The following is a 24,467-nucleotide window of genomic DNA, read 5'->3' on the forward strand; positions in this document are numbered from 1 at the left end:
CTATACCCAATATACAGGATTTTGAACTATCCAGAGTTGGTAAAATCCAAGTAGAGTGCATTATAGTCTAGCTTGGAAGTGCTGAAGGCAGGGAACAGCATTGAAGCCCTCTCCAAGAGGCTGAGCTGTGTTCTTGGCCAGCAGTACTTGGGGAGAAGCCACTTACGGGATTGTACATCTTCCAGAACTGAATGCCGTTAAGTAGTAGCTGGCTCTCAGGACTCACTCTAGTTGTCTAAAACTAGCATTATTGTGTAAAGCTTGCATATCGTTAACTTCATCCAGGTGGCTTTCAGTTGGGATATTAACTGTGGCCTGTGTTTGCTGGAAGGAAGCAGGCAGACTGAGGGTGAAGAAAACAATAAATATGTGTTGAAAGAACACTCCCAAAGCCTTTTTCTAATGCTCTGTCTCTCAGTAACACCAACAGCCATCGCATAAACTAAGTAGAGGCACTTTCAATTTAGCTGGAGTAATCTCTTATGCAGAGCGCTGCTATTTTGATGCACATTTACTTTCCCCAGAAATAGACACACCTACAATTTGCAATATCTTGGAAATGCACAAATGTATAATTATCATACCTAAAATACAACGCATGACAGAATTTGATGGATGATGACCAACAAAAATGCTGATGAGCAAATTCCCATACACATCTTCAATAGGAGCTCCTGGAATTTCTTCAGAGAGCTAGTCCAGTGCAGTGTAGCCTCTTCATGTGTGTATGTTTCTGCATACAGACAGGTTTCGGGCCCCTGGGAATGGTTTGTCTTTTCATTACAAAAAAACCCTCAACAAAACAACTGCTCTGATCTCATGGTATGAAAACTAAGCTTTAGGAACTAGGGAACACTAGATAAGTCAAGTAATTATAAAGTTAGGAATTGTTTTCTTCCTGAGCAACATTCCCATAAAAAGTGAAGTCTGAAGACCATAAATATAATCAATTTTATTAAATAATAAAAGTACATCAAATATTTGTTTTTTATCCAATTAAAAAGTCCCAGTCAAACAGAGAACTAATCACAGTTCTATTATCTGTTGCTAAATCAGAGATGGGTATTGCTTACCCTGGCACTGTGACAAACAGTAATAACCTGAATCTGATATAACTCTGTTGTAACTCCATTGGAAAATAACTTTTAAAAGTTCTGTTTGTTAGAAAACTGGAAACCTGTAAATAGATTTAACCTACTTCTCACAATTTATTTTCAGTGGTACATGTTGCTTTAGGTTTTAAAATCGCCTAGATTTTTGTTTTGCCCGTACTGCTGTCTGGAACTCTCAATCTTACCATGCCATAGTCTTCCCTATCTGTGAAGTAAGGCATGTGCCTTAATTTTCTCTGTCAGATGTATTTTCACTTGACTGATCTTTCCTGTTTTGGGGGTGAGGGCAGGGCAGGCAGGAAAGATCAAAATCAACAAACATTTGGTTGGTTTTCTACCTTTTTCCACAAAATGGAATATTTTTGAGACTGCAGTGAAAGACCTGAAGTTCTGTTTTGCATTTCTCATCAGCTTTTGCGTTACCTTGAAGTTGTGCAAAGAAATGAACACCAGATTCAATAAATTTGCATGAAGATGCCAAGATGAGTTTTACTTGGCACCAGGTTTTAGGAGCTCACCCTGTGACTTTTAGAGAATTAAATAACTTTAATCAGATCTTTCAGGAGAATTTGGTTGAATCTAGAGTTGAATCTGAACACCACGAACATTTCTGAAGGTGAGGTACAAAGGTGGCAGTTTTCTAAACACTGATTTTATTTATTCCTCTTTCCTGTCCAAAACAAGCAATCTTCCCAAAACTGGACTGACTTTAAGGGAGTACTTTCTTAGTGCTTTAGAGTTCATTGGTAGTGTCTTACAAAATTGTAAATGTCACATTGATAAATAAATTATACATTTAAAAAGTGTATAATAATTTTAATGTGTTATTTGAAGGTAAAACTGATCTGCCCTTTGTACATTTCCTTAGTTTTAAGTTTTTCATTTTATAACCATTCTAGATAACAAGAAATCATTCCATTAAAGAGAATGAGATCTATGAATGCATTTTTTTTAAATAAAATTTTAGCATGGAAAATATGCTCAATCATATTTTATTGGCACGTAAATCAGCAGTTGTACCACCAAAGTGTGCATGCTTATTGTTGCACATTAACACAAAGGTCTTTATATACCATCTTCATTTTTCCTCAATTTTGCTGGGAAAACCTTTTGGTTATAGTTTCATAGTATTAGGTTATCAAGAGCTATACTTTTTTAACTTAAAAAAATAATTTTCAGACTCCACTATGTGATGGGGATCAACTAAAGGCTGTCCCATTAAGCTCATCCATTTTCACTGTACATGCTTTCAGCAGTATTTACAAATTGCACATGGAGTACACCTGACAGAGGGAGTGTTGTCCTTCTAGTGCAGTTTACGATGGCGATACCTGCCTGCTTTTTCTTTCGCTGCATTGGCGCAGGCATTGTGCTTATTTTGTTGTAAGTGGTTCCAGTATTTGATCAGTTCACTAGGTTGGAACTGATGGGAGGTAATTAGGTGGCTATATTTACAGCTGGAGTAAGAAACTCGCCAGTGATTGAAGACAAACTCATTGGGTGGAGGCATAGGGTCAATTCGCAGCTTGGCAAGACAGATCCCCACATATACATCCTCTAAATGTAAACGTCTGATGCTTAAGGAGACTTTAAAGATTTTTTCTGCTAAATCTCCAGAGAAAACATAACCAGTTCCAGAGCAGAATACAGGATAACGTTCACTTGGATACAAATCAGGTGGCATATACCACTTACTATCCTTGTTCCTATTAGGTGCATAACCTCTCATTAAATAACCTGTAAAATACTTGTGCCTTGGAGGAAGTTCTGGTTTCAGAAGCTTATGTATTAAATACTCGGTATTGACAAACATATCGCTGTCAGTTTTCATAACATATGGAACATGTGGACAGTAAGATGCAACCCAGTTCATTCCCATCAGAGTTTTAATGGTTAAATTATAGTAGGTGTCTAAGTATTCTTGTTGAATGATATCGTGGTACTGTCTACTTTCCTCTAGTATAGTACGCTGGAGGTATCCATTTACCTTGATGCTTAAGCCCAGCAAAAAAATACGAACAATTTGGATGCCAGGGGTGAGGCTTTCGTTACCCCAGGTTTGTCGAATAGCTTGTCTAGCTTCCACCTGGCCTGGCTCTGCAGCAATGAGCAATATTAGAAAAGGGGTCTTCTCCTGGCACTTCTCAGGCTCATTTATGATGTATTTGAAATGGTAGGAAGTTGAATGCCCAGTACCTTTCTTGTTGTATATACTTCCATTGGCACTGAGGGTATTTTCCAAACCAGTTACTCCTTGCAGCAACAGATCAGTGTTGTTGGAGTTGGTGACAGTTTGAGGCCTGAGCGTCTGAGGTATGGCATCTTTCCACATGTTCCTTAGAGAGCTGTGGTTTGTCTCGATTTTTGTAGATCTAAATCCTCGTATAGTGTAAGCCATGGGGTTTTCTTTGAATCCAGCCCTGCCTGGCAGCCAGTCGTGATGATTAAAGAACAGAAACATAGCGAAAAGAAATACAAGAGAGATCAGGCCAATGAGATGGGTGCGAAATAGAGACCTTTTGGTATTCCAGGTCATCTTTGCAAAGCAGCAGTGTCGTCTTCTCCACTGAAGCATGTTGTAAAAATCCAGTGATGGGATATGAGACAATGGCCAAGCAAAATGCTTTTCTGATCCTGTTTGAATCCACTGCTATTCTTTGGTATTCATCTTCTTTTGTTCCTGGTGAGTAATTGTCTGCAAATGGCTCACGCTGCAAAGATTAAAAAAATAAAATATCAGAGATCTTTAATTTTATACACTCCTGAAAGATTGCAGTGAGAACCTAGTTAGAAAATTGAGTTAAACTCTTGAAAAAACAGACCATGTAAATAAAACCAAGGTTCAATTTAGGTTGAAGGTAAACCTTGGTTATGATTTAAGTAGATTTACTAGCTTTTGATATTTTTTCATGGTAAAAATTTTGACAAATATCTGGGGTACCAAAGATAAAAAGGGGGGGGGTCCCCCTTTTTAAGCTGAAAAAGGTTGAAGTACACGTAAATAGCTTCATGTGTACTGGCTGTGAAATCCTTGTACAGTGTTTGAAAAGGGCTGAATGAAAAGGCCTTGATAGCAAATGGAAGGTTTATTGGCATTAATTAAAATTGATTTTTACCACGCAGAGGCTGGTACAGCTCACAGTTTAAAAACCCATTTTGTAAAATGGTCATGTATTGGTGGTGGGACAGACGGCGCAAGGTTGATTATGGCAGAGTTGTGTTAGTCACAGTACACCACTTGGAGTGTTTCCACCGGCTCCGACTGTGTTCAGAAAGTCAATGAGAAGATGCACCTGTCAAAATTAATTTTCAGGGTCCAATAACCTCACTGCACAACCCTCAGATGGTAATGCAGGATAACATTTTCTGTCACCTTTCAGGCACCTTTAACCTTCTACTGCACATTGAAAGAAAATATTGAATGGAACACTTGGCTGTTGTGCCAGCCTCAGATGCAGCTGAATTAAAATGAAACTGTAGGTAGAGATCTTCGGTAAACATTCATATTAACTGAAAATGAAATTGCACAGCACTAAGTTTCTGGCAGACTATCTGATGAACATGATTTTTAGTTTGGGTTTTGTTTTCAGGTTTTATTTTGTCCGTCTATAAATGTGTATGTAACTACCATGCTTGTGGGATCATATGGATATTTCAAGTGTTGTTACCAGCAGCTGAAACTGTAGGAGAAAGTGCCAAAATAGCATGTGCTTCATTTTCTCTTAATTTTTTTCTTTTCATATTCAAGAGCAGAGTCAATATGGCAGCTTCATGATGCTGCGTATTAAAAGCTGATCACATCATCTCATTAATGAACCTTTCACTGCACGGTAGCAATTCGTTTGTGATTTTCATTTTGCTTTAATTTATTTCTGGGCCCTAGGGTTTTGTATAGGAGGAAGGATGACAGTTGAACAAGAGTCCACAGAAAATGCTTTTTCTCATAAAAATGTGTAATTTATTAATTGCTTTGCTATCTTCTAAAACCAATATTAGGATTAATTTCTACATTTAAAAAAAAATGACATGCTATGTGGGAATTTACAGGATTTTACATTGTAAAGAAGTAATTTAAGGTGAGATGGCAGTTGAATAATATAGTACAAAATTATATGTGATGTAACGTTCAGTCTGCCTGGCTCACGTAGGGGAAAATTTGTATCTGAAAAGGGTAGTGAAAGATGTATAACTAGGGTTTGTTTTAATTACTGTATGTTAGTTTGTATATAAACAAATTAACGTGTTCGCAGAAGGTGCCTCATTGACAGGATTTGGAAGCAAGGGAAAGTAGTATACTTCCCTGACTCAGAATTCTTTCATACTGACTTCCACTAGGAGGAGCAAGTAAGTGCGGATTTTAACGGCGGTTTATGACAGTGTATACGTATCTAAAAAGGCGACACTGCCTTAATTCTCCTTCTGAAACAGCAGATATTTGCCTATTAAGCGTTTTCCCGTCATTGTTCTGTTACACAGCAGTCCTGAATTTTGGTTTTAAGCTCACTGAAAGTATTGCTGATTTTTTATTTTATTTTTTTTATTATGGTTTCTTTTTTGAACTTCTCGGGACAGATGCCACTTACCAGAGACTGAGCTGCATTTCTAAAAATTACTTTCCAGTGTACAGCTGTTAAACATGTGTAGCTTGAGCACTAACCTAACATTCCACACAACTCTTTTTTTAAGCTGCTTTGACTTGGACATTATCCGTATGTAAAAGAAATTAAGTCCCAAATGTAAAAGACTTTATTTGACCACTTGAACCTGCATTTGCATACTCAGAAAATTAAAGTTTGCTGTCAAAACTAATAATTTTGAGTTTCTCTGCAGTGTGCAGTGAGTTTTAAATGAGCATTCAGCTATTTAGGAAGAATTATTTCTGCATAAGCAAACACAAAAGCCACTTCAAAGGGTACCCTAGATCTCAAGGAAATTAATTGGTTTTATACCAGTTTGGAAGACAACAGTAGGAATATTTGAGTAATTATTTCATTGCATGCATGTGCAGTTTAGGAAAAAACTAAAATCCAGAATTTCACAAATGTGGAATAGCAGCTGGAATTCAGATTATTTTTGTCACACTGAATTGTTCCACTTCTAAGTCTCCACTACGCTACTCATCTGTGTTTAATTTTTAATAGAGGCACTGTTTTGGTGTGCACCTACTTTCATACACTTATGTAAATATTTGTGTAAACTGAAAACTAATTTCAGGTGCTGTCTTTCCATGATGCACTGAAGAAGTGTCTCAGAAAAGCCAGTTGTAATTGCTGAAATACTTTTTTTTTCTTTTTTTTTTTTTTTTAAAGAAGCATGCTCATGTTGTGCACATTAAAATAAGTTTTACAGTGAGAAACAGCTGGAATCATAAGAAATTTAGAGAGAGTCGGGTCTCATGTATTTCCTTGATTTTTCAAGGTGGGAGCTTCATGGAAAATCTTCAGTATCTGTTTGCCCTTAAAAAAGGCATTGTATGGGTAGGGGAAGGACCTACATCTATTCCTCAGCTTCATAAAAAGTATTGACTAAAAAAAAAAAACCACCAAAAAAAACCCTTAGTTTTCTTTTTAATAATTCAGGTGTGAAACATTTCAAAATATACAGCAGGTCTGAGGTGTTTGAAACACATCAACAGCTATGTGAAACCTTTGAAAACATAGTACATGCTAGGATGCATTGTTCTAAAATAATGTAAATAACTGTCAATATAAAAAGCACCATCAAATAATACCATAAAAATATTACTCTCTTGCACTACTTAGGGTTAGAGCATTATTGCTTTTGCCCAAATCTTTAAAATTTAATTTCACAGCAAGCTTATGAACAGGCACCAACCGTTGGCAGTAGATAAGAAAACCTAAGTATAGCAGAAGGTCTCTACACAATTACCTTGTCCTCTGAAAGTGTGCTGTTGCATGCAACTCTGCAGTTTGAAGATATGATTTATAGTAGTTATACTTCATTTTTGGCACTTGACTGTGCAGTCAGTGATGCATTATCAAACGCCAAATATATAAACTCTGAATGCCTCTTGAATTTTTATTTGCGGTCTGTGCTCTGCTGGTGTTTTGGTTCCTGGTACTTTGAATTCTGCTCTATAATTATAGCTTTGCAGATTGAAGCATTTGACTTCCTATTCACACGTCCTGGATTTTCATATTTTGATTAGCTGTGTGGGCAAACTCTTTAATTAGAGAGAAGAGTTCAGAAGGCAGCCGGAGTCAGTATTTTGATAAACAGCAGCAGTTGTATATTAAGCCTCACATAATGTGCCTGAGTTTACTTACAGACTGCATTAATCTTTTGCACAAAACAGTACTTGGGGTAGGGTTTGATGTGCAAGTTTTTAAACATCAGATGAGAAAGTTGCACCAGTGGCTGAGCATGCTTCTCCAGCAGTATTACCTATGGTGAGAATTTTTTTTTTTTTGTTTGCTTTACAAGTTCTGGAAAGTGACTTGATTTTCTAAATGTCTTAAAAGTGATGTGAAACCAGTGACTGTTGTGTGCTGCATCCTTAGGTATGTGAACTATTTCCAGTTGCAGTTGTTCTACTGCATGTTACCATTGCCTTGGGCAAAGAAAGCACATCTAATGATTTATTATAACTTATTGATAGATTCTGCAGGTAAGCACTTTGTGGTGTATTAAATTGCTATAGATTTAGGTCTTGAATTTGTATTGCAAATATTCATCGTGTTTGTTTGCCAGCAGTGAAAAAGTATTTAGATTTCAACAATAAATAGAAAAGAACAGCAATTAGATGGAATGTAATTTTATAATCCAAGTCAAACAGTCGGTGTTTTCATGTTAAACAGAAACTGTAATGATGGCAAGATACAAGTTACGTGCTCACCATTTTGAGAATATAGTGTTTGAAGGTTTCCTTTTGGGATGCCAGGGGAGCTTGATGTTATTTGTAAAATGTGGTGCCTGATTGCACTGCCGATGGTTTAAATCATTTCCAGTCTTTTCCATGCTCCCACTTTGTGCTTGGCCAATATTAGCCTGATTCCATTTTGCTTATGTTGGGGGGGGGGGGCTGGTGAGTGTGGAAATCAAGTGTAAAAAGGTCTGAAGGTACTTTTAAGATAATGAAATTTGACTGCATTGTCTGTTTTGATGGTTCAGTGCTCTCTGTATGTCACATCATGGCCATTTTACCAGTGCTTTAAGATTACTTCAGATAAGGATTAATTCTGACCTAGTTTGAAGGGATTTCTAACTGTTTTTTCTATATTGGAGGGGTTTGAGTTTTTAATTTCTCAGTTAAAAGCAATCATTACAGTAGCTACATTATCCCTCTAATCCCTCCTCTCTAGCCACACCAGCCTTGTGCAGATCGTAAGCTGTGCATTTAGTAAGTGTAGGGTAGTGACATTGTGCTGTGGGAGAGGAAAACCTGCTAGCATTCTTTCTCCCTGTTCAGAGATGTGTTATCTCAGGGCTCTGCAAATTAGGAGTGATTGTTATCTGCAATGGCTGAAAAGGTAACAGACAATCAAATGAATATCACATACAAGGATTTGACATACCTTCCTTGGTCAGGCCATTTATGGTGAGAGGATTATACCCACAGAAAATAGTTTTGGCACGCCATCACTTCAGCAAAAAAGATGCTATCGAACATGCGCCCATCCCCCAACAGTCTGTTTCCTGCGATTGCTTTTCACAGTATCCAGTCTGTCCATCTGTCTGCCCGTTGCTGTGTTACCTTCCTTGTTCATAAGTGTTGTCCTTGTCTTGGAGCTTTTTGTTCATCCTTCAAACAAAAGGACAGTAGTTCTCGTCTTTGTTCCTATCGGGGCTCTCCGGCGTTCACAGCCAATGTGCTGGAGATTTTACATCTGGTGTTTCCCTTTTCGGACAATGCAGTGCTGTGTTCTCTTCTGCTCAGTATCCATATTTCTAATCGTAATATTAGCAGGGAGTGCTAGTGCGTAGTGCTTCAGTCGCCTTCAGCAGTAGGATTTCCCTCTGTTCCTTCCTTCATTGTTGCTAGGCAGTAATAGAAACGATTTTGAGCTGTTTTAACTGAGGATTCTGGTCTATAAAATCCGTTCCGTAGTTCTTCAGCTGCTGCACAGGCAGGCAGCAGTTTAAATGTGGACTTTGACAGATGCTGTCTTCTGACAGAGCAGAATTTAACGTCATTGCTTGGCTGAATCCCACGTGATTGTTTGCATTCATTTTGACTAAATCCAAAGGCAGACAGAAAGCTTTACAGGCTCTTGCTGCTATTTGGTAAATGATACAGACTCAGTTCAAGCGCAATGATAGGTGAATAGTATAAAAATTATATGATTATTAGATGAATGATTGAGGGTTTTTTCAGATTGTTTTCACTTTTCCTTGACACTGTAATTTATGAATCTCTAGGGGATTTTTAATGCTAGATGTGCTGTTCCTCTATTCTAAAAGCTGTTCTCCAGTGCAAAGGAATTATAAGCGTTTAAATACCGAAGCTTGATTTAACCCATTTGGCTCTATATTCAAGTATAAATCTTCTGTGCTTTCATGACAAAGAAAAAATAAAAATGTATAGTTTTACTTCCTTTACACATGCTTGTTCTGTAAAAGCTGCTTTTTAATCTTAGGTTAGTCAATTAAGATGGACAGCACTGATGCATAAGCACATGATGTTAAGTTGCTTTTCTGCTGTTAATGGCTTTCTTCCTGGTAAAGGTCGAAGACTGGTATTGCAGAATTGGAGGCACTTGATTTCAATTATTGATGGATCTAAATGTCTTTTGTCTGTTACAGACATACTGATATTATGGAATTCGTCTTTTTGGTCCTAATGAAACTTATGTTCCTTCAATTTCTGTCCTTTCAATGACTGAACCTTCTATGCTGAAGCATCTTATGTTACAAATAAAATATAATTATAAATTAAATAGTTCGGAAAATAGACAGCTAGTAGCATGCTTACCCCGGTATTTATTAGTCATTGTGTTTGTCCACTCTATTTTGAAAAGTTAATGACTAACTTTAGAATGCTTTTTGGGTTGTTGGGGGGGGGGTGGAGGGATGTGATTTGCAGTTTTTTTGTTTGTGTTTTGGTTTGGGTGGGTGTTATTGTGGTGGGTTTGTTTTTTCTGGGGTGTGGGCTTTTCCTTGATTTTTTGGCAGGGTTTTTTGGGTTTTGTTCTTTTGCTAGTTTTTGCCTTTTATTTTGGCTTGTTTTGTTTTTGTTTTATTGGGGTTTATTTGTAAGGGGGTTTGTTGTTTGTTTGTTTTAGGGCTTTTTTTGTTCGGTTGGTTTTTGTTGGTTGTTGGGGGGGGTGGGGTTGTTTTTTTGGGGGGGTGTTGTTTTTTTTTTTGTTTGTGGTTTGTTTTTTTTTTATGCCAAAGGATAAAGAGAATGTAATTGGTCTATCATAAGGTATCTCTGATGAGTAGGCTCAGGGTAAGTATGTCTTTTACTGGCAAATAAGGCTTCCCCAGGCAGTCAATGTGTTTTATTATTCTAGATGCATATTCCGATAATTTACTAGAAACATGATCAGATTTCTATCCTTCTAACAAATTCATCAATGTACACTACTAATCTTTTCTGTTAATTTACTCTTGTTTTTTTTTTACTATGCTTTTCTTATTCTAATGGCAGCTTCCACAAATACTGTAATCCTGTTTGAGGACATTGGAGGAGCATGAGCATATTCTCTAGATATTAGTTATAAATATAACATGCATATCAGCAAAGACTTGTATCTCCTCCACTCTAAAAATATTGGTATTTCTAAAAGGAGGGGGAGGGTGCGTCAGCAAGAGACAACAGACCTGGGTCCAGACCACTTACTGTTCTGGGATGCTGATGAATAATTGAGAATTGGTGTTCTGAAAGGTTGCATGTGTGCTCAGTCTACTGAATTTTCCACTTAAACACACAGACTCTCTTATCCTTGCCCCATATAATATACAGAACTTTATGTAATCTTTTCTGTATGTATAAAAACATGTGGCAAGAGTTTGGCTAGGCGTATTACTGCAGTGTGGAGTACAGGGGTGGGGAGTTGAGTGAGATAGTTCATTTATCACTACTGATTTACATAGAAGCAAATAGTGGTTTTTCAAATATTCATTTTAGAATTTTCAGATAAGACACATAACATTGTATTTGGGAAACAGGTCTAAATCTCAGCAAAATGATTGCTGAAATCTTTAGTGTTTCAACTCTTATTTCTTTACTTCTTTTTCACTAAACCTAAAGTGTATCACCGAAGGTTTGAGCTACACGTAGTATGTTTACATAATGGGTTGGACAGAGCTGGTTTTATTGTTCTGTAATTGCTCAGTAGTAAATATTACAGGTACAAAAATCCAAAGGTCCTTTTTCTTTTCTAAATAGACTATTTATTGTTGGAAGGCAATAGGCATCAGCTTTTGGCTTTTAATTATGTGCATAGCTTGTGAAGTTCAGGCAGAGCTGTTGCCTGGTGATACCTGTAAAATTTGTCATCTTGCCATGTGAACAAATTGAATATTGAATTCTTAAACCTTAATGAACAGTTTCTATTGTTCGTTGATTCATTCCTTTTAAAAGATGAGCAGGTCTTACAGAAAAGTAAGGAAAAGCTTTGATTTTTATACTACTTTCTATCTGGGTGTGCCTGATGTATCTTAGAGTCTAAGTTTCAGGAAGAAATTCCTTTTAAAGTGCTTTTTTTCTTTACTGCTTTTATATGGTAACTGTATGTTCCTAGGTATTTCAGGAGGGCAGAGCATGCTTTGTACTGGAAATATGACCTGAATGTTTTAGTAATCTTGCTGGGCCGGAGGTTGGAATGAGCTTTAGTTCGGCTAACTCTCACTGTGAAGGGTCAGTGGACTGCTTGTTCTTGATCCAGGGAGTATTATGTGCTGTAATGTTACTATGGTTACATCTTAAATTAGAAGCTACAATGTTAGTGTTTGAAATGCTGCCATCTATTAAGACTAAGAAGGAGTTACTCTGATGTGAAGATGTGCAGCCTTTGTGTAAGGAACACTACAGAGTTACTGTGGCCAGTGAAAACTTGACTGTTCAGCAAGTTAGGCAAAGCTAGAAGCAGATGCAAGGAGTAGCAAAAGATGGCTGTGTAGAATAACCTGTGCGTATAACTACTGTGAGCAAAGCAAAATATACTTACGTAAAACAAAGGTGTTTAAGTTTGGAATATGCAAAAGAATAAGGAAAAAAAAACAACCTAAACCCCAAACAAATAAAAAACCAAACAGCCCTTCCTACATGTCGCTGTCATTTTGAGAGGGTATCAGCAGAATCTTGTCTAACTGGTTTTAAAGTAAATCTTCACAACATTGACAGAAGTTTCTCAGTTGTTGCAGTGGTCAGGTGTATTGGTAATTTTCTGCCTGGTGGCCACAAGTCCTAGGAAAGTTAAATGGAATATGTACAGCATAGGTGACCTGTCAACTGAATGCTCCCAAATGGACTATGCTTTCTTGGGTACTCCATGGATACTTTGCAAAGTTTATTCCGTTTTGTTGTAGTAACATGTAGCATTAGTTCACCTGCAGTATGCTGAAAACCATTCAAGTAAAAGTTCAAAGTGATTAATGGTAACATTTTCAAGATTGGTTGGTTTTGCTTTTAAACGATTTATTTTTTTTTTTTTCCTTGTGGAAATGTGTTAATACAGAATGTCATAAAAACTTAGTTTTCATTTTCTGTGTTAGGATTTACTATACATATAGCCAGTAGTCATCCTCTTTGCTTCAAAAGGAACACTTCTCCAATAAGTCATTCAGAGTTGAGAAGACAGAGTTATGAAGTATCTGTAACTTGCTTGGCTATTTTGTGATCCCAGTGTATTTCTTAACTTATGTTTGTAACTGAATGAAAAAAATAGCAATCTAGAAATGACCACAAGTGTCAGTATTGCCTGCCTTATTTTCCTTAGTAGATTTTTCACTATTGCTTAGGTAGTTTCTGAAATCCAGCTTACACTTATTGCATTCTTTATAAATGGTCAAGATTTTGAGCTCTGTTCTAATTGCATCCAAGCCATAAACTTAGTGATTTAATTAATTTTTGAATGACTTTATACATTAATATAGAACAATCTGAAATGGTGATGGAAGTAAAAAAGTTTTACTTAATGTCGTGGTTTAAACCTAGCCAGACAGCTCGTTCACTCACTCCCAGTGAGTGGTGCCGGGCTGGAAGCAATTGAGGCCCGTGTGCCCCCCCCCCCCCCCCGGGGATCTCCCCTTCCCCGCTCCCAGAGAAATGGGGAGGAGGATCGAAAGAGTGCAACTCCCACGGGTTGAGACAAGAACAGTCCAGCAACCAATGTACAACACAAATCACCACCGCTGCCACCAACGACAACAATGATAAGGGAAAATAACAAGGGGAGAGAATACAATACCACCGGCCAAGAAACGAGTCTGGCACAGAACACCCCGTGTCTTTCTGGGTAACTCCCAGTTACCCCCCACCCCGGGCATGACGTGCTGTAGTATGGAATACCTCCTTGGCTACTTTGGGTCAGGTGTACTGTCTCTGCTTCCTCCCGGCTTCGCCTCCTCCCTGGCAGAGCATGAGCCTCACAAAGTCATTGGTCAGGGTAAACATTACTTAGCAACAACTGAAAACATGGGTATTATCAGCACTGTTCCCAGGCCGAAAGTGAAAACACAGCGCTGCATCAGCTACCAAGAAGGAGAAAAATTGACTGCTACTGCTGAACCCAGGACAGTTATTCTGAAGCATGCTTTTTTTTTTTTTTTTTGCTAATGAGTAGTGGATAATTGTTATCTCATTCAGTAACATATATAAGCACATCCCCTGACTTTGAAAAGTTGTGAGAGAGAAAAACGACCCAAGTGATGTTTTCAAGTGAGGGTGCTTCTTATTCCGTCTGCCTGAGGAAACATTTTAAGGGGATACATCATAATTCTAAAACTTGTGGGGTTTTTGCTAAATAAACTGACGGTATCCAACTGGAATTCAGTCCATTCTGCTATCACAGCTTCCTTTGAGAAACACAGGTTTGGAGTGCTTCAAAATTTACTTGAAAAGTCAAAATACAAAATGGCTTCAGTCCACTCTATTTCCATTCTGGTTTTGTGTTAGGCAAATTTTGCATATTGGACTATAGTCCAGATGCATTTCCTTCTTTCCTCAATATTGTGGTGTTTGTTTTATTGTAACTTCTTTTCTGTATTCTGTTTTTTCATGTCTTCCCCCAGGCTTTGCATCCAATTATTGCTGGTCTCAAGTGCACTAAATGCAGAATTTATTTTTTTTTCCAGGGGATGGACAACATAATTTGTACTGTGCAGTATTTTTGGTTACGTGGTTCTCCCCTGATGAACTGACAATCCAGTGCCAGCAGTAATATTTTCTGCCTGTCACAAGTGTTCTTTTGCATTCTGAGAAGCACAGGGACTTTATGAAGCTTTGATTCAGCACAGCAGGGGAGAGTACCAAAGTAGAAGTACCAAATGTTCACAGGTAGTTTAACGAACAACTGTGGAAAATAGACTTCTGGGTTTTTTTCCCCTTACCTTATGACTTGTTTTGTTCTACCTGTCTGCACTATATGGTCAAGTTACCCCTAACACCCACACTTACACCCCCAGCAAGAGAATTTATATGAAAACTTAATTTCTTACAGAAAGTGAGACTTTAGGGAAGAACTTGTATTACATATCAAATCTCTTAAAGCAGGAAGATCTCATCCTGCGGGAGTTAATAGTCCACCAGCTCTTTTGCCTAGAGAGAAAAATGCTTTGTTCCAGCTGTTAGCACCTGTCCAGGCACAGGAAGACCCTTTTCCCTTAGGCTGTCTTTAGGCTCTTCAGGCATCCAGCATTTCTCTTCCAATGATTTGAAGAGTCTTGGCCCATCAGTTTCATTGCCAGGATGCAGACCTCCTGCCTAGCACCTGCTGGATGAGCTATGTAGATTATCTATTTTTTTTGTGAGACTGATTAAGAGATTAGCAGCTCCAACTGTTCATCTGCTTGCTAAATTCTTTTCCCTATGTGTGTTGTTTGTACGTGAATATGGAGGCATTTTGTCAGCCTCAAAAATTCCTGGTTTTGAAACTGAAGTTTGTGATGCAGATGTTTAGTGAATGTTAAATAATGTGAAATTGAAGAGCTGGACTTCCAGAGCTGTCAGAATTTCATGTGATTTGGGATTGAGACCTGTATTGACTCTTTCCATCTGTCACATTTCCTCAGTAGCTTTAGCCCATTAACTCCTACAGCTCCATTCTATAGGTATCCTAATTTACAGCTAATTATGTGGGACGTACAGGGTTTACAACAGAAATAAGAAAGGTCTAGCAAGTGTCTTAAATGCCTGAAGCCTTTTTTTCAAGCACAGGTACTAAAACTAGGAAAAACTATCTGTGGATAAAGTTTTTTCTCCAGTTATCCAAGAGGCTCTATCCCTGTAATAAATTTATGCAATAATTCTTAATGTCACACAGAAAACCTGAATCATAACATTGAAAATAAGTCTCCTTTAAAGAGCAGTTCCCTGCTGTTCTTTATTTGACATGTTGGGGGAATTAAAATTGCTCCAAAGACCCTGAGCACTACCTTGATAAAACTAATTTAGGTTGGCCAGCCAGTTTCATGATTTTGTTTGTTTTTTGGTGTTTGTTGTTTTCTTTTTCCTGATGTTGTTCCATATTAATGATTCCCTCAGCTTGAAGTGGCTTTGTCTCAACTTGGTCGAAAGGCATGTGTGACTCAAAAATGGTCAGACTCGATATATTTGTTGCCTGGTTGGAATTAAGGCACAAACAAGGCCAGATGCTGAAACTCTTAAACTCAGGTTGTCTGTTCCTGGAGACATCAATGCAGGGAGAGAGAGATAAGAAGAGTTGCAAGCAGATAGTCACCGCCTGGGGATCTGTTGGTGTGTTATTGGTCCTCTTCACCCATGGTATTGCTGGTGGTGGGAGCTCACCCTCTGACCTGAGCCCTGCCCTTTAGTTTTCTTTGGGGTGTTAACTGTAATTTGCATGAAAAGTGTAGAAAGGCGTTACTAGAATGATGGATGTGTTGTAGTGAGCACGTGCAGTTCCAAAGCTGGAATTCTGTAAGTGCTTGTGTTGGTGGTCATTGTCCCTCACATTAAGACCTATTCTTTGAATCAATGTTTTTCACAGTCCTGTGAAGGCTTATCAGCTTCAAAAAACGGGATCAGAATGATCTGGCATATGCAGTACTGAAAGCTAACATCCTTGTTTGCTTCATTTGCCATAATTCTTGCAATGCCTCCCATGGTCAAATGAAAATGGTATCTGAGACAAGCTCAGTTTGAGCAGTGTTTGAGACAAGCTCAGTTTCCAGGCTCTCACAGGCTTCTAGGCAGTGTATATTAATGAAAAGCTGATCTTGATGTGTGCTGAGATTATCATGTACTGTGCTTAGTATTACTGCCTGTTTTTTGGGTATTTCAAAGTTAATTCAGTTTTCTGGGAAAAAATCTGTCAGAAGTACATATTCATTTGTATATGCTTCTGATGAAAAAGAAATCAAGTTACCATACAAAATGACTGCATATCCCTAGTTGCCAGTCTGTCCTGCAGACTTTCCACTTTTGAAATTCACATTAAACTTAAATAACATCCCTTTAGTAATTTGCAGGGAAAATGAAACTGTGCTGTGGAAATTACGCTTTTTGTTTTTTCTTCTGAATAACTGTGTTCATAATTCTTTCTGTAATCTGTGTAAGAGTCTAGAGTAATTTCATGAGCCTGAGGATTTTTTTTTCCCCACATAAATTACAAATATGGAGTCAGAGTCACCAGGACTTCTAGTCTTCAAATATGTGATTTAGAGGAAATACACAGAGCTCAATTTGTATTATGTTCATCGTCAAGAGAATATTGCTTCAGAGCTAGAGATCTTTTTTATTCTTTTCTGCTATATTTCAAACTTAAGTTCCAGGTTTTTATTTTCTGTAATTTAGTGACTTCTAACCGAAGAAGAAATGAGAGACAGCTCTCCTACATCTTGATCATCTCAAGACATATTATTACAAAATACAAATGCACATTGGAAGGAGTGTGTGTTTAACAGAAAAATAAATAAAACAGCTGGATAGATTTAATGTAATAATGCTGAGTTCATACATTTTGACCTAAATTTAAAGATTATGTTTTTCTGGAATATTTTGATACATATTTTTGTAATTCTTAATCAGCATCTGCAAAGCTTTCTATCACTGATCTGTTGCACTAAAGTGAACTTACAGGATATATCTGTTGCCTAAAGAAGTTGTCCACCTCTTAAAAACACACAAATGTCATCTTCTTAAAAAAACCACAATTCTTGGATGATAAATTGCTCATTGCATGTTCTTTCAAGTCTTCTCTCAAAGAATTACGTAACTAAGCATTCAAATGCTTTTTCTGTATTTTTTGATTAATACACGTCTGTGCATTTGTGGTGGTTTACATTGCAGAATTAAAAAAATAATCCCCCCACCTCTGGTTCTCTGCCTTACTGTTTTCCTTGGAGTTACTTTCCCAAATAGAGAGAGCCCTGAAATTCTGTTAATATCAGTAAGAAGCATTATAGTGTAAAAAAGGCAAGTGTAGTTTTCTGCCTCAGTTGCATTTCTAGATAAACAAAGCAACAAAATACAATAAAAATTCTTTTTTAATTTAATGAGGCCTGGGTACAGTACAAAAAGGGGAGTCATCTTTGAGAATCTGGGCCACCTAAGATGGAGAAAATCTCTTTGCTGTGACTTTTTTTCTTCCTTTCTATCGGTGTTGGTGTTACACTTGACCCTACACTGCAGCGTTGTCTGGAGCTATGTAACGGTATCTGTACTTTTATGCTGGGTTTGTCTGATGACTGAAACATTGCTTTTTGTTGGGTGTAATTAAATCTCATGTATCTGAGGTGCACTGGGGGAAGGGAATGGGCAAGGAGATGTGTCAGTAATGTAGGAAATGCTGGATGTGGTGGGGAAAGAGCAGGTCTTTTGAATCCCTCTGCTTCTCTCACTAGCAGGTTGGTTGGGACCCATGCCAGATGAAAATCGGGTCTGTGTATTCACATGATAATGCACACAATCTAATAAGCCTTGTGGAATGTTGACCATTAGGGAATAGATGAATCAGCCTTCTCTGAATGGTCTGGTGGAATTGGTTCAGGTCCCATGTGGCTGGAGCTAATGAGCTCTGATGACTCTCTGCAGAATTGTTTGCTTGTTCTTGAAACATTACTGTGGCATACATGAGATGCTTTCAAGATTTATAAATAGCAGCTCCGTGCTGCGTGGCAGTGCTGTTTCTGAAGCCCCATTGGCCTGGGAAGCAAAGTAACTGTGTTTCTACAAAGCTGCTCTGAGCTAATGAAATCACTAAATGGAAGGCTCCTCTGTCATCTGGAATGGAAGATGTGCTTGCTAGAATATCTGATCCCATTGATGGAGATCTGATGGCAATAATAAGTTGTTTATTTTATTTTACTTTTTTTAGACCAGCATTCATACTGGTAGTGCCTTCAGATGTTTTTCTTCAAACCAGCCACTAGTCAGTGACAAAAATGTATGAGAAGATAAAGGGTTTTGCTTTTCCTTCAAAGTAAGCATGTATTCATTTACCCAAGGATATGATGATACAGAAGTTGCAAAATAGGGAACAGACATGTACTCTGGCATTAGCTCTTGAGTAGTTGCTTTTTCTTGCATTTTTAAAATGTCTTTTTAGAAAAACATGAATAAATGTGAGGTTTCTGTACTCATTACAAGCCTGTTGAGCTACACATGAAATTACTATGCTGCCCTTTCTCAAAAGGTGACACTGCTATTTTGTTTTGCCATTTTTCTCATGAAAGTAGATCACTACCTGATTAAGACAAGGAGGTTATTGGGTGAGTCTCTATGAAACTGAATCTTGTGGCAACTGGTGAAGCCCTCCTAAGCACTTACAGAAAGTTCGAGGGTGTCATAACAGAGCATTCTTGTTACACTTTGAGGTTCGGTTGGGTTTTGTTTTTTTTCTTCTCATTGAGATCTTGGCAATGAAAACCTAATTCTGTTCCAAAATATTATCTGCTTTTAGTGGTGTATTCATTTTCATTTCCTGCCACCTAAGTGCTCAGTTTTCCAGTGTGGGATTCTTACTCTGCAACAGATTGCTGTAGAAAACAAAACACCTTGTTTATATTATAACACTGACAGTAGGCTTTTCAAAGGTTGAAACAGCTATTTGAAGTAGCAGATGTGAGGGCTGAAGAGGTCTTGCTGCTTAAGGCAGATTTCCTTCGGATAAACTCTGAAATCCGCAGGATTGTTATGGATGACTGATACTTGCTAACATGCGAGTAGCAGAAGTGATAGTTGCAGTGAACCTCACCTGGGCCTGTGCTGACTGGCATAGTCTGTCATCTTAGATGTATATGCACAGTGTGAAGTTCTTAAAGATGAAATTGTGTGTCTATATGTGTGTATATACATAGACATAGGAGTGAGTGAAGAGAGAAAGGGGCATCCATTTGAAAACTTTTAAAACCTGTCTAAAAATATACTTTAGAATCTGCTCATTTAGTCAGGGATACTTTTTTCTGCAGTGGTGGATGAGCACTGTAGAGAAGTCACAGCATAATAGAAAGTCCCTAAAATTTGTAGAGGCTTCTGTGTGGCCCTTATCCCATCTTCATCTTTGAATAGAATGGCCCCAGACTGTGTGAATGAGACCTTGTCAGTTGACCTTCGTTTAAGAGGACTGCATTTATGCACTACCAAAAACACAGCTGTGCTCTAGCCATTTCAAAGAACAGTCATATTATAAAACCAGGTCTCATAATGTACAGATAGAAGCTTTCAGATTGAGCATCTAGTGTATGGATTGTGTATAAAAGGAAAAAATAAAAGTTGAATGCTGTCATCTTAGTGCTTTTAGAAGGGCTTAATTTAATCTTCTCTGCTAAAGAGAGAACAATAATGGGGAATTTAGATATAATGCCAAAGGAAGCTGAAAGTAGAGGCAGAAGGCTAAATGGGAAAATTCTTCCTGCATGATACAGCCAGAATCCTTCCTGTATTTTAACTTAATGCATGATTTATTGCCACTACGTTTTTTGATACAGGTATGTAACATCATTGGTTTTTATATTCTATAGCAGGGTGGTATGAATGGTATGTTTATTCAGGATACAAATACCAATAGCAGTGTACACAATCTGTTTTTAGCACTAATACACAAATCCTGTTGCATGCATGCTAGTGCAAGACGTTTTGAAGGCAAATCTTTCAACCTAAATATTTTTCAAGAAGCACATGTGTAAAAAGCATTGATGATCAAGTATGGTATATGTTCTGTCGTCTTCAACATAAGACTATTACAAGTGACTAAAATACTTGCATCCCAGGTGACACTGTTATGTGATGATTAATAATGTGGCTCTGTTTCTTGATTCATGTATGTGATTTCTTTTTGTAGTAAAACAGCCCCATCAAAAGACTGAATAGCTTTTGTCAGAGTTAGGCTTTAAAACACAGATGAACAACTGAAAGTTTAACAGTATGTTGTCTGTTTGCTCTTTGGGTACAAACCTGAAGGTTTCAATTTGTTGTACTGTTTGGGGATTATTAGTTTTTCTAATCTTGGAATCTGTTGGCAAAGTAGAAAGGCTTAATCTAGAAAGTAGAGAATTTTGGGTTCATGCAGCTTCCTGGCTGTTTCTGCTGACATGTACAGTACTGTGATTTGGTACTGTGTAGTAGTGATCCCTGCAAAATATTTTAACTTTGTGATGTGTTTACAGCTGTAGCTAGGGAGGGAAGCTTTGGGCCTTTTGGAGTTACCTGGTTGCACTGAGTGGGAATATTTTGGAGAAAGTGGGGGAGGAGGAAGAGTAACAACTGTTTTGGTCTAATTTGAGTGCTCCCTCATAATTGTAAAATCATATTTTAATTAGAACAGAATTCTGGAATGAGAGGTTATACAGTGAAAAGTGTGTAGTGCAATGTGTCTCACTGGGAAAGCTGGAGGGACAAAGAATTGGAGAACAGGACCATAAATGGTGTACAGCAGTACAAAACCTAATACATTTTAATTTTAGGTATTTAGATGGTATGTCTGAAACACCGACATGATGCAGTCCAGGGAAAAGATGTGGGTAGTCTAGAACACCGCCAGATCTGCTGTGACTGGAATAAGTGGGATGCTATTATTGGAAATGCTCAGACTTCAGAATATCGCACAGAGAAAAGTATATTAATGATTTTTACCAGTGTTAGGAGCAGTCATTTGAGGATACTGAGGAGCTGAGTTGGTTTTTGGTTTTTTTTTTGTGGATTTTTTGTTTTGTTTTGGTTTTTTTTTTTTGGTGGGTTTTTTGTTTGTTTGTTTGGATTTGGTGCTTCCTTGTGTTTTTTTGTTTAGTTTTGTTTTTACTGAAGTTTTTTTCTGTAATGTTTTACTGTATTAAGTATATAAAGCATGGGAAATTGGAGACTGTAACTCCTAAAGTTTAATACTGAGACACTATTCATACGTTGTTTATGAGCTTTCCTAAGTTTGGTTCTTGAAGTTTTTGTGTATATCCTTTTCAATCCCAAATTGCCTCTATCCCCTGACTTAAAATGTGCAGAAAATTTTCCAAGGATCTGTTTATTTTGTTGAAGTCTGAATGTAAACATTTTGCTCCAGAAGTACACGTGGTTTTCCTTGACATTAAACCTACTAAAATCTTTTCTTTTACTTGATACAAGTGTATGAAATCACAAGACAGAAAGAAGCATGGCAATCAAATGTCAGCTTCTGTCATAATAGTTCTCAAAACAGTGCTTTTTTGTATGGCACTGTGGTACAGCAAGCCTGTGCACTGAAAATGTGAGGTACTCTGTGTCTGTTCAAAACAGTTGGTTTCTCTAGGATTTTTAGTGAAATAAAAGTTTATTCCCAAGATGACCAATAACTTTCTGTTTGTAGGAAGATTATTATGTGTCTGTCGTGGTTTAAACCCAGTCAGGTAATTCGTTCACTCACTTCCCCCCCTTTCTTGCCCTCCCCCTGCTCTCGGAGGGACGGAGAGGAGAATCAAAAGAATGCAACTCCCACGGGTTGAGATAAGAACAGTTTAGTAACTAAGGTATAACATAAATCACTACTGCTACCACCAATGATAATAATGATAAAGGAAATAACAAGGGAAGAGAATACAACACCTTACCACCCGCTGACCGATAACTCGCCCCCCAAGCCCGACCAAGCTCCGACCGATACCTCCTCCAACCCTGCAGTCTCCCAGCCCTTCCGGCTAACTCCCAGTTACATCCTGGGCATGACGTGCTGTGGTATGGAATAGCTCTTTGGTCAGTTTGGGTCAGGTGTCCTGTCTCTGCTTCCTCCCAGCTTCCCCTCCTCCCTGGCAGAGCATGAGGCTCACAAAGTCCTTGGCCAAACCAAAACATCTCTATCAGCTCTGTTCCCGAGCCGAAAGTCAAAACACTGCACTGCACCAGCTACCAAGGAGGAGAAACATGACTGCTACTGCTGAACCCAGGACATTATCCACCCCTTATTCCATACCATTCACGTCATGCTCAGATCCCACATTTTCAATATACCATCACTCGTATCTCGGTGCACTCTTATCTTAGTGCATGGACCAGTCCCTATAAAGCTGCTGCGTCCATCTGGTCCATGTCAGGCTCCATCTCTTGTAAGTCTTCCAGAGCAGGAGAGACTGTGTGCAGTGTTCACACTCGTGAATAACCTGGGCAATAGTGTCCATTGTTAAGTCCACCCCTCGATCATGAGTCCATCTCTGTGTTGCATCTCTGCTCTGATGGCCTGAAGTGCCATGGGCCCACCAGGCTTAAAATAATTCACTGTCCCCTTCAGCAGTTTCTGCAGCTTGTTGCTGGGGACTCCATACAGCTGCCTTCCATCTCCAACGCTTCCAAAGCACTGGAGGGGCCCAGTGGACTAGATACTTGCCCATACTGTCCCACACACCCTGCCACTCATGACTCTCCAGCCTTGGGGAAAATCTCTTGGTCCCTCTATATTGTTGTCTAGCCCCAGACAAGACCCAAACCTGACTCTGCTTAACTTTTGATTTGCAGTGTGTGGGTAACTGCAGGATGCGCAAGTCACGAAATCATAACTTTCATGCTGGATTAAAATCAGGAATATTTTGCTGTAAATTACTCTTCTTTTTCTAACTTGCTTGTCTGACATTTTATAGATATGTCTTGTGTCTCAATATTTGGTCAATATATTCATCACCAGAACCCAAGATAGCAAATCTGCTCTGTCTGGACAGTTTGTTGATATGAGGGCTTTAGCAGATGTAATGGTGGAGGTTTACTACTCTGTTTGCAAATGGGACCGATAAATTACATAAATACTTTATCCTCTCCCCCACCTCCCCTTTGTAGTATATTTTTATTTCCTGCACATACAGTTGCTATCACAACTTCACTGTAGCCAGTGAAGCAAGTGGGTGTGCTTCTTTTGGGGTGTCTTAGTATAAACTCACAAAGAAACACAAAACCAGTTAAGAAGAAAATCTGAGGTATCATGAACTTCATTACAAATGTTATTTGACTGACTGCATGGGTCTGTACATTAGTATTACTAGCAGCCTCTTCCAGTTACACAGGCCCCAAGATATCACTTTATGTGGTTTAAAAAAAAAAACACCACCTACTCTTTTGCAGCTGAACTTGCATAGTAGATGAGTTGTTATTCTTAGAGGAGGAAGCCTGAAGTGTAAGACAGTCTGCAATTAAAATAGTTTTTCTAGACTTTTCTCTGGCCTTTGAGAATAGGCCTTTCCATGATAACAGCCCTTTCCATGTCGAAGTGGTTATAGTACGTTGTGGTTTTGCAATCATCACTGTCATCACTCAAGTCCTCTTATCTTGTGGCTCGTGTATTACAGTTTATTACGACTGCAGCTAAAGCTTTTGATACTGAAAAAGCTGATGCTGTTTTTGAACTGAGCAGTTACTTTTCTAGGCAACACAGACAACTTCAGTGATCATCACTCCATTGTTCAGCTTTGTGCATTGGCTTCTCAAGGAATATAGTTTCAGGATTTTCTTGTGATATTTTAAGTCTTTCACACTGATTACTTGGAAAATTGCTTTCATCTCTCTGGCCGTGACCACCCATGATAATAATGTTTTCTTGTACCATAATGTAATATATAACCATAGTGCCGGGGTGGAAGGTATGCAAGAATAATGTTAAACTTCTTTTCAATGAACAGAAAGGAGAAGATCACATCAGGGTGAAGTACAACTGGGAAAATGTGGTGCTGGATAATTTGTTAAACAAGCAATCACCAAAAACCCATAAGGTCTTGAATAGCATCCTATGTGTTAGAATTCTAATATTACAGTACCTCCTGTTC

General features: G+C 38.2%; 2 protein-coding genes across 3 annotated transcripts in view; one reads left to right on the top strand and one right to left on the bottom strand.

Moving 5' to 3' along the window:
- Window positions 1-24,467, top strand: part of CDC73 (cell division cycle 73) — a 111,262-nt gene that overhangs the window by 58,395 nt on the left and 28,400 nt on the right. The gene's annotated exons all lie outside the window — the stretch shown is intronic.
- B3GALT2 (beta-1,3-galactosyltransferase 2) lies at window positions 981-9,327 on the bottom strand. Its single transcript, XM_061453061.1, has 2 exons — window positions 8,648-9,327; window positions 981-3,823 (listed from the first exon to the last, which is right to left on the bottom strand). Exon 2 carries the CDS (start codon window positions 3,685-3,687, stop codon window positions 2,419-2,421), a length of 1,269 nt encoding a protein of 422 aa, XP_061309045.1. The 5' UTR covers window positions 3,688-3,823; window positions 8,648-9,327; the 3' UTR covers window positions 981-2,418.

This window comes from Pezoporus flaviventris, unplaced genomic scaffold (assembly GCF_033815535.1).
Source record: "Pezoporus flaviventris isolate CSIRO_AGI_PZ_B2104156 unplaced genomic scaffold, CSIRO_AGI_Pfla_v1 ptg000013l, whole genome shotgun sequence".
In the NCBI taxonomy this organism is placed as follows: domain Eukaryota; kingdom Metazoa; phylum Chordata; class Aves; order Psittaciformes; family Psittacidae; genus Pezoporus; species Pezoporus flaviventris.

What these genes read in the sequence shown, in the direction of transcription:
- B3GALT2 (XM_061453061.1), bottom strand. Translation starts at nt 3,687, where the DNA reads ATGCTTCAGTGGAGAAGACGACACTGCTGCTTTGCAAAGATGACCTGG.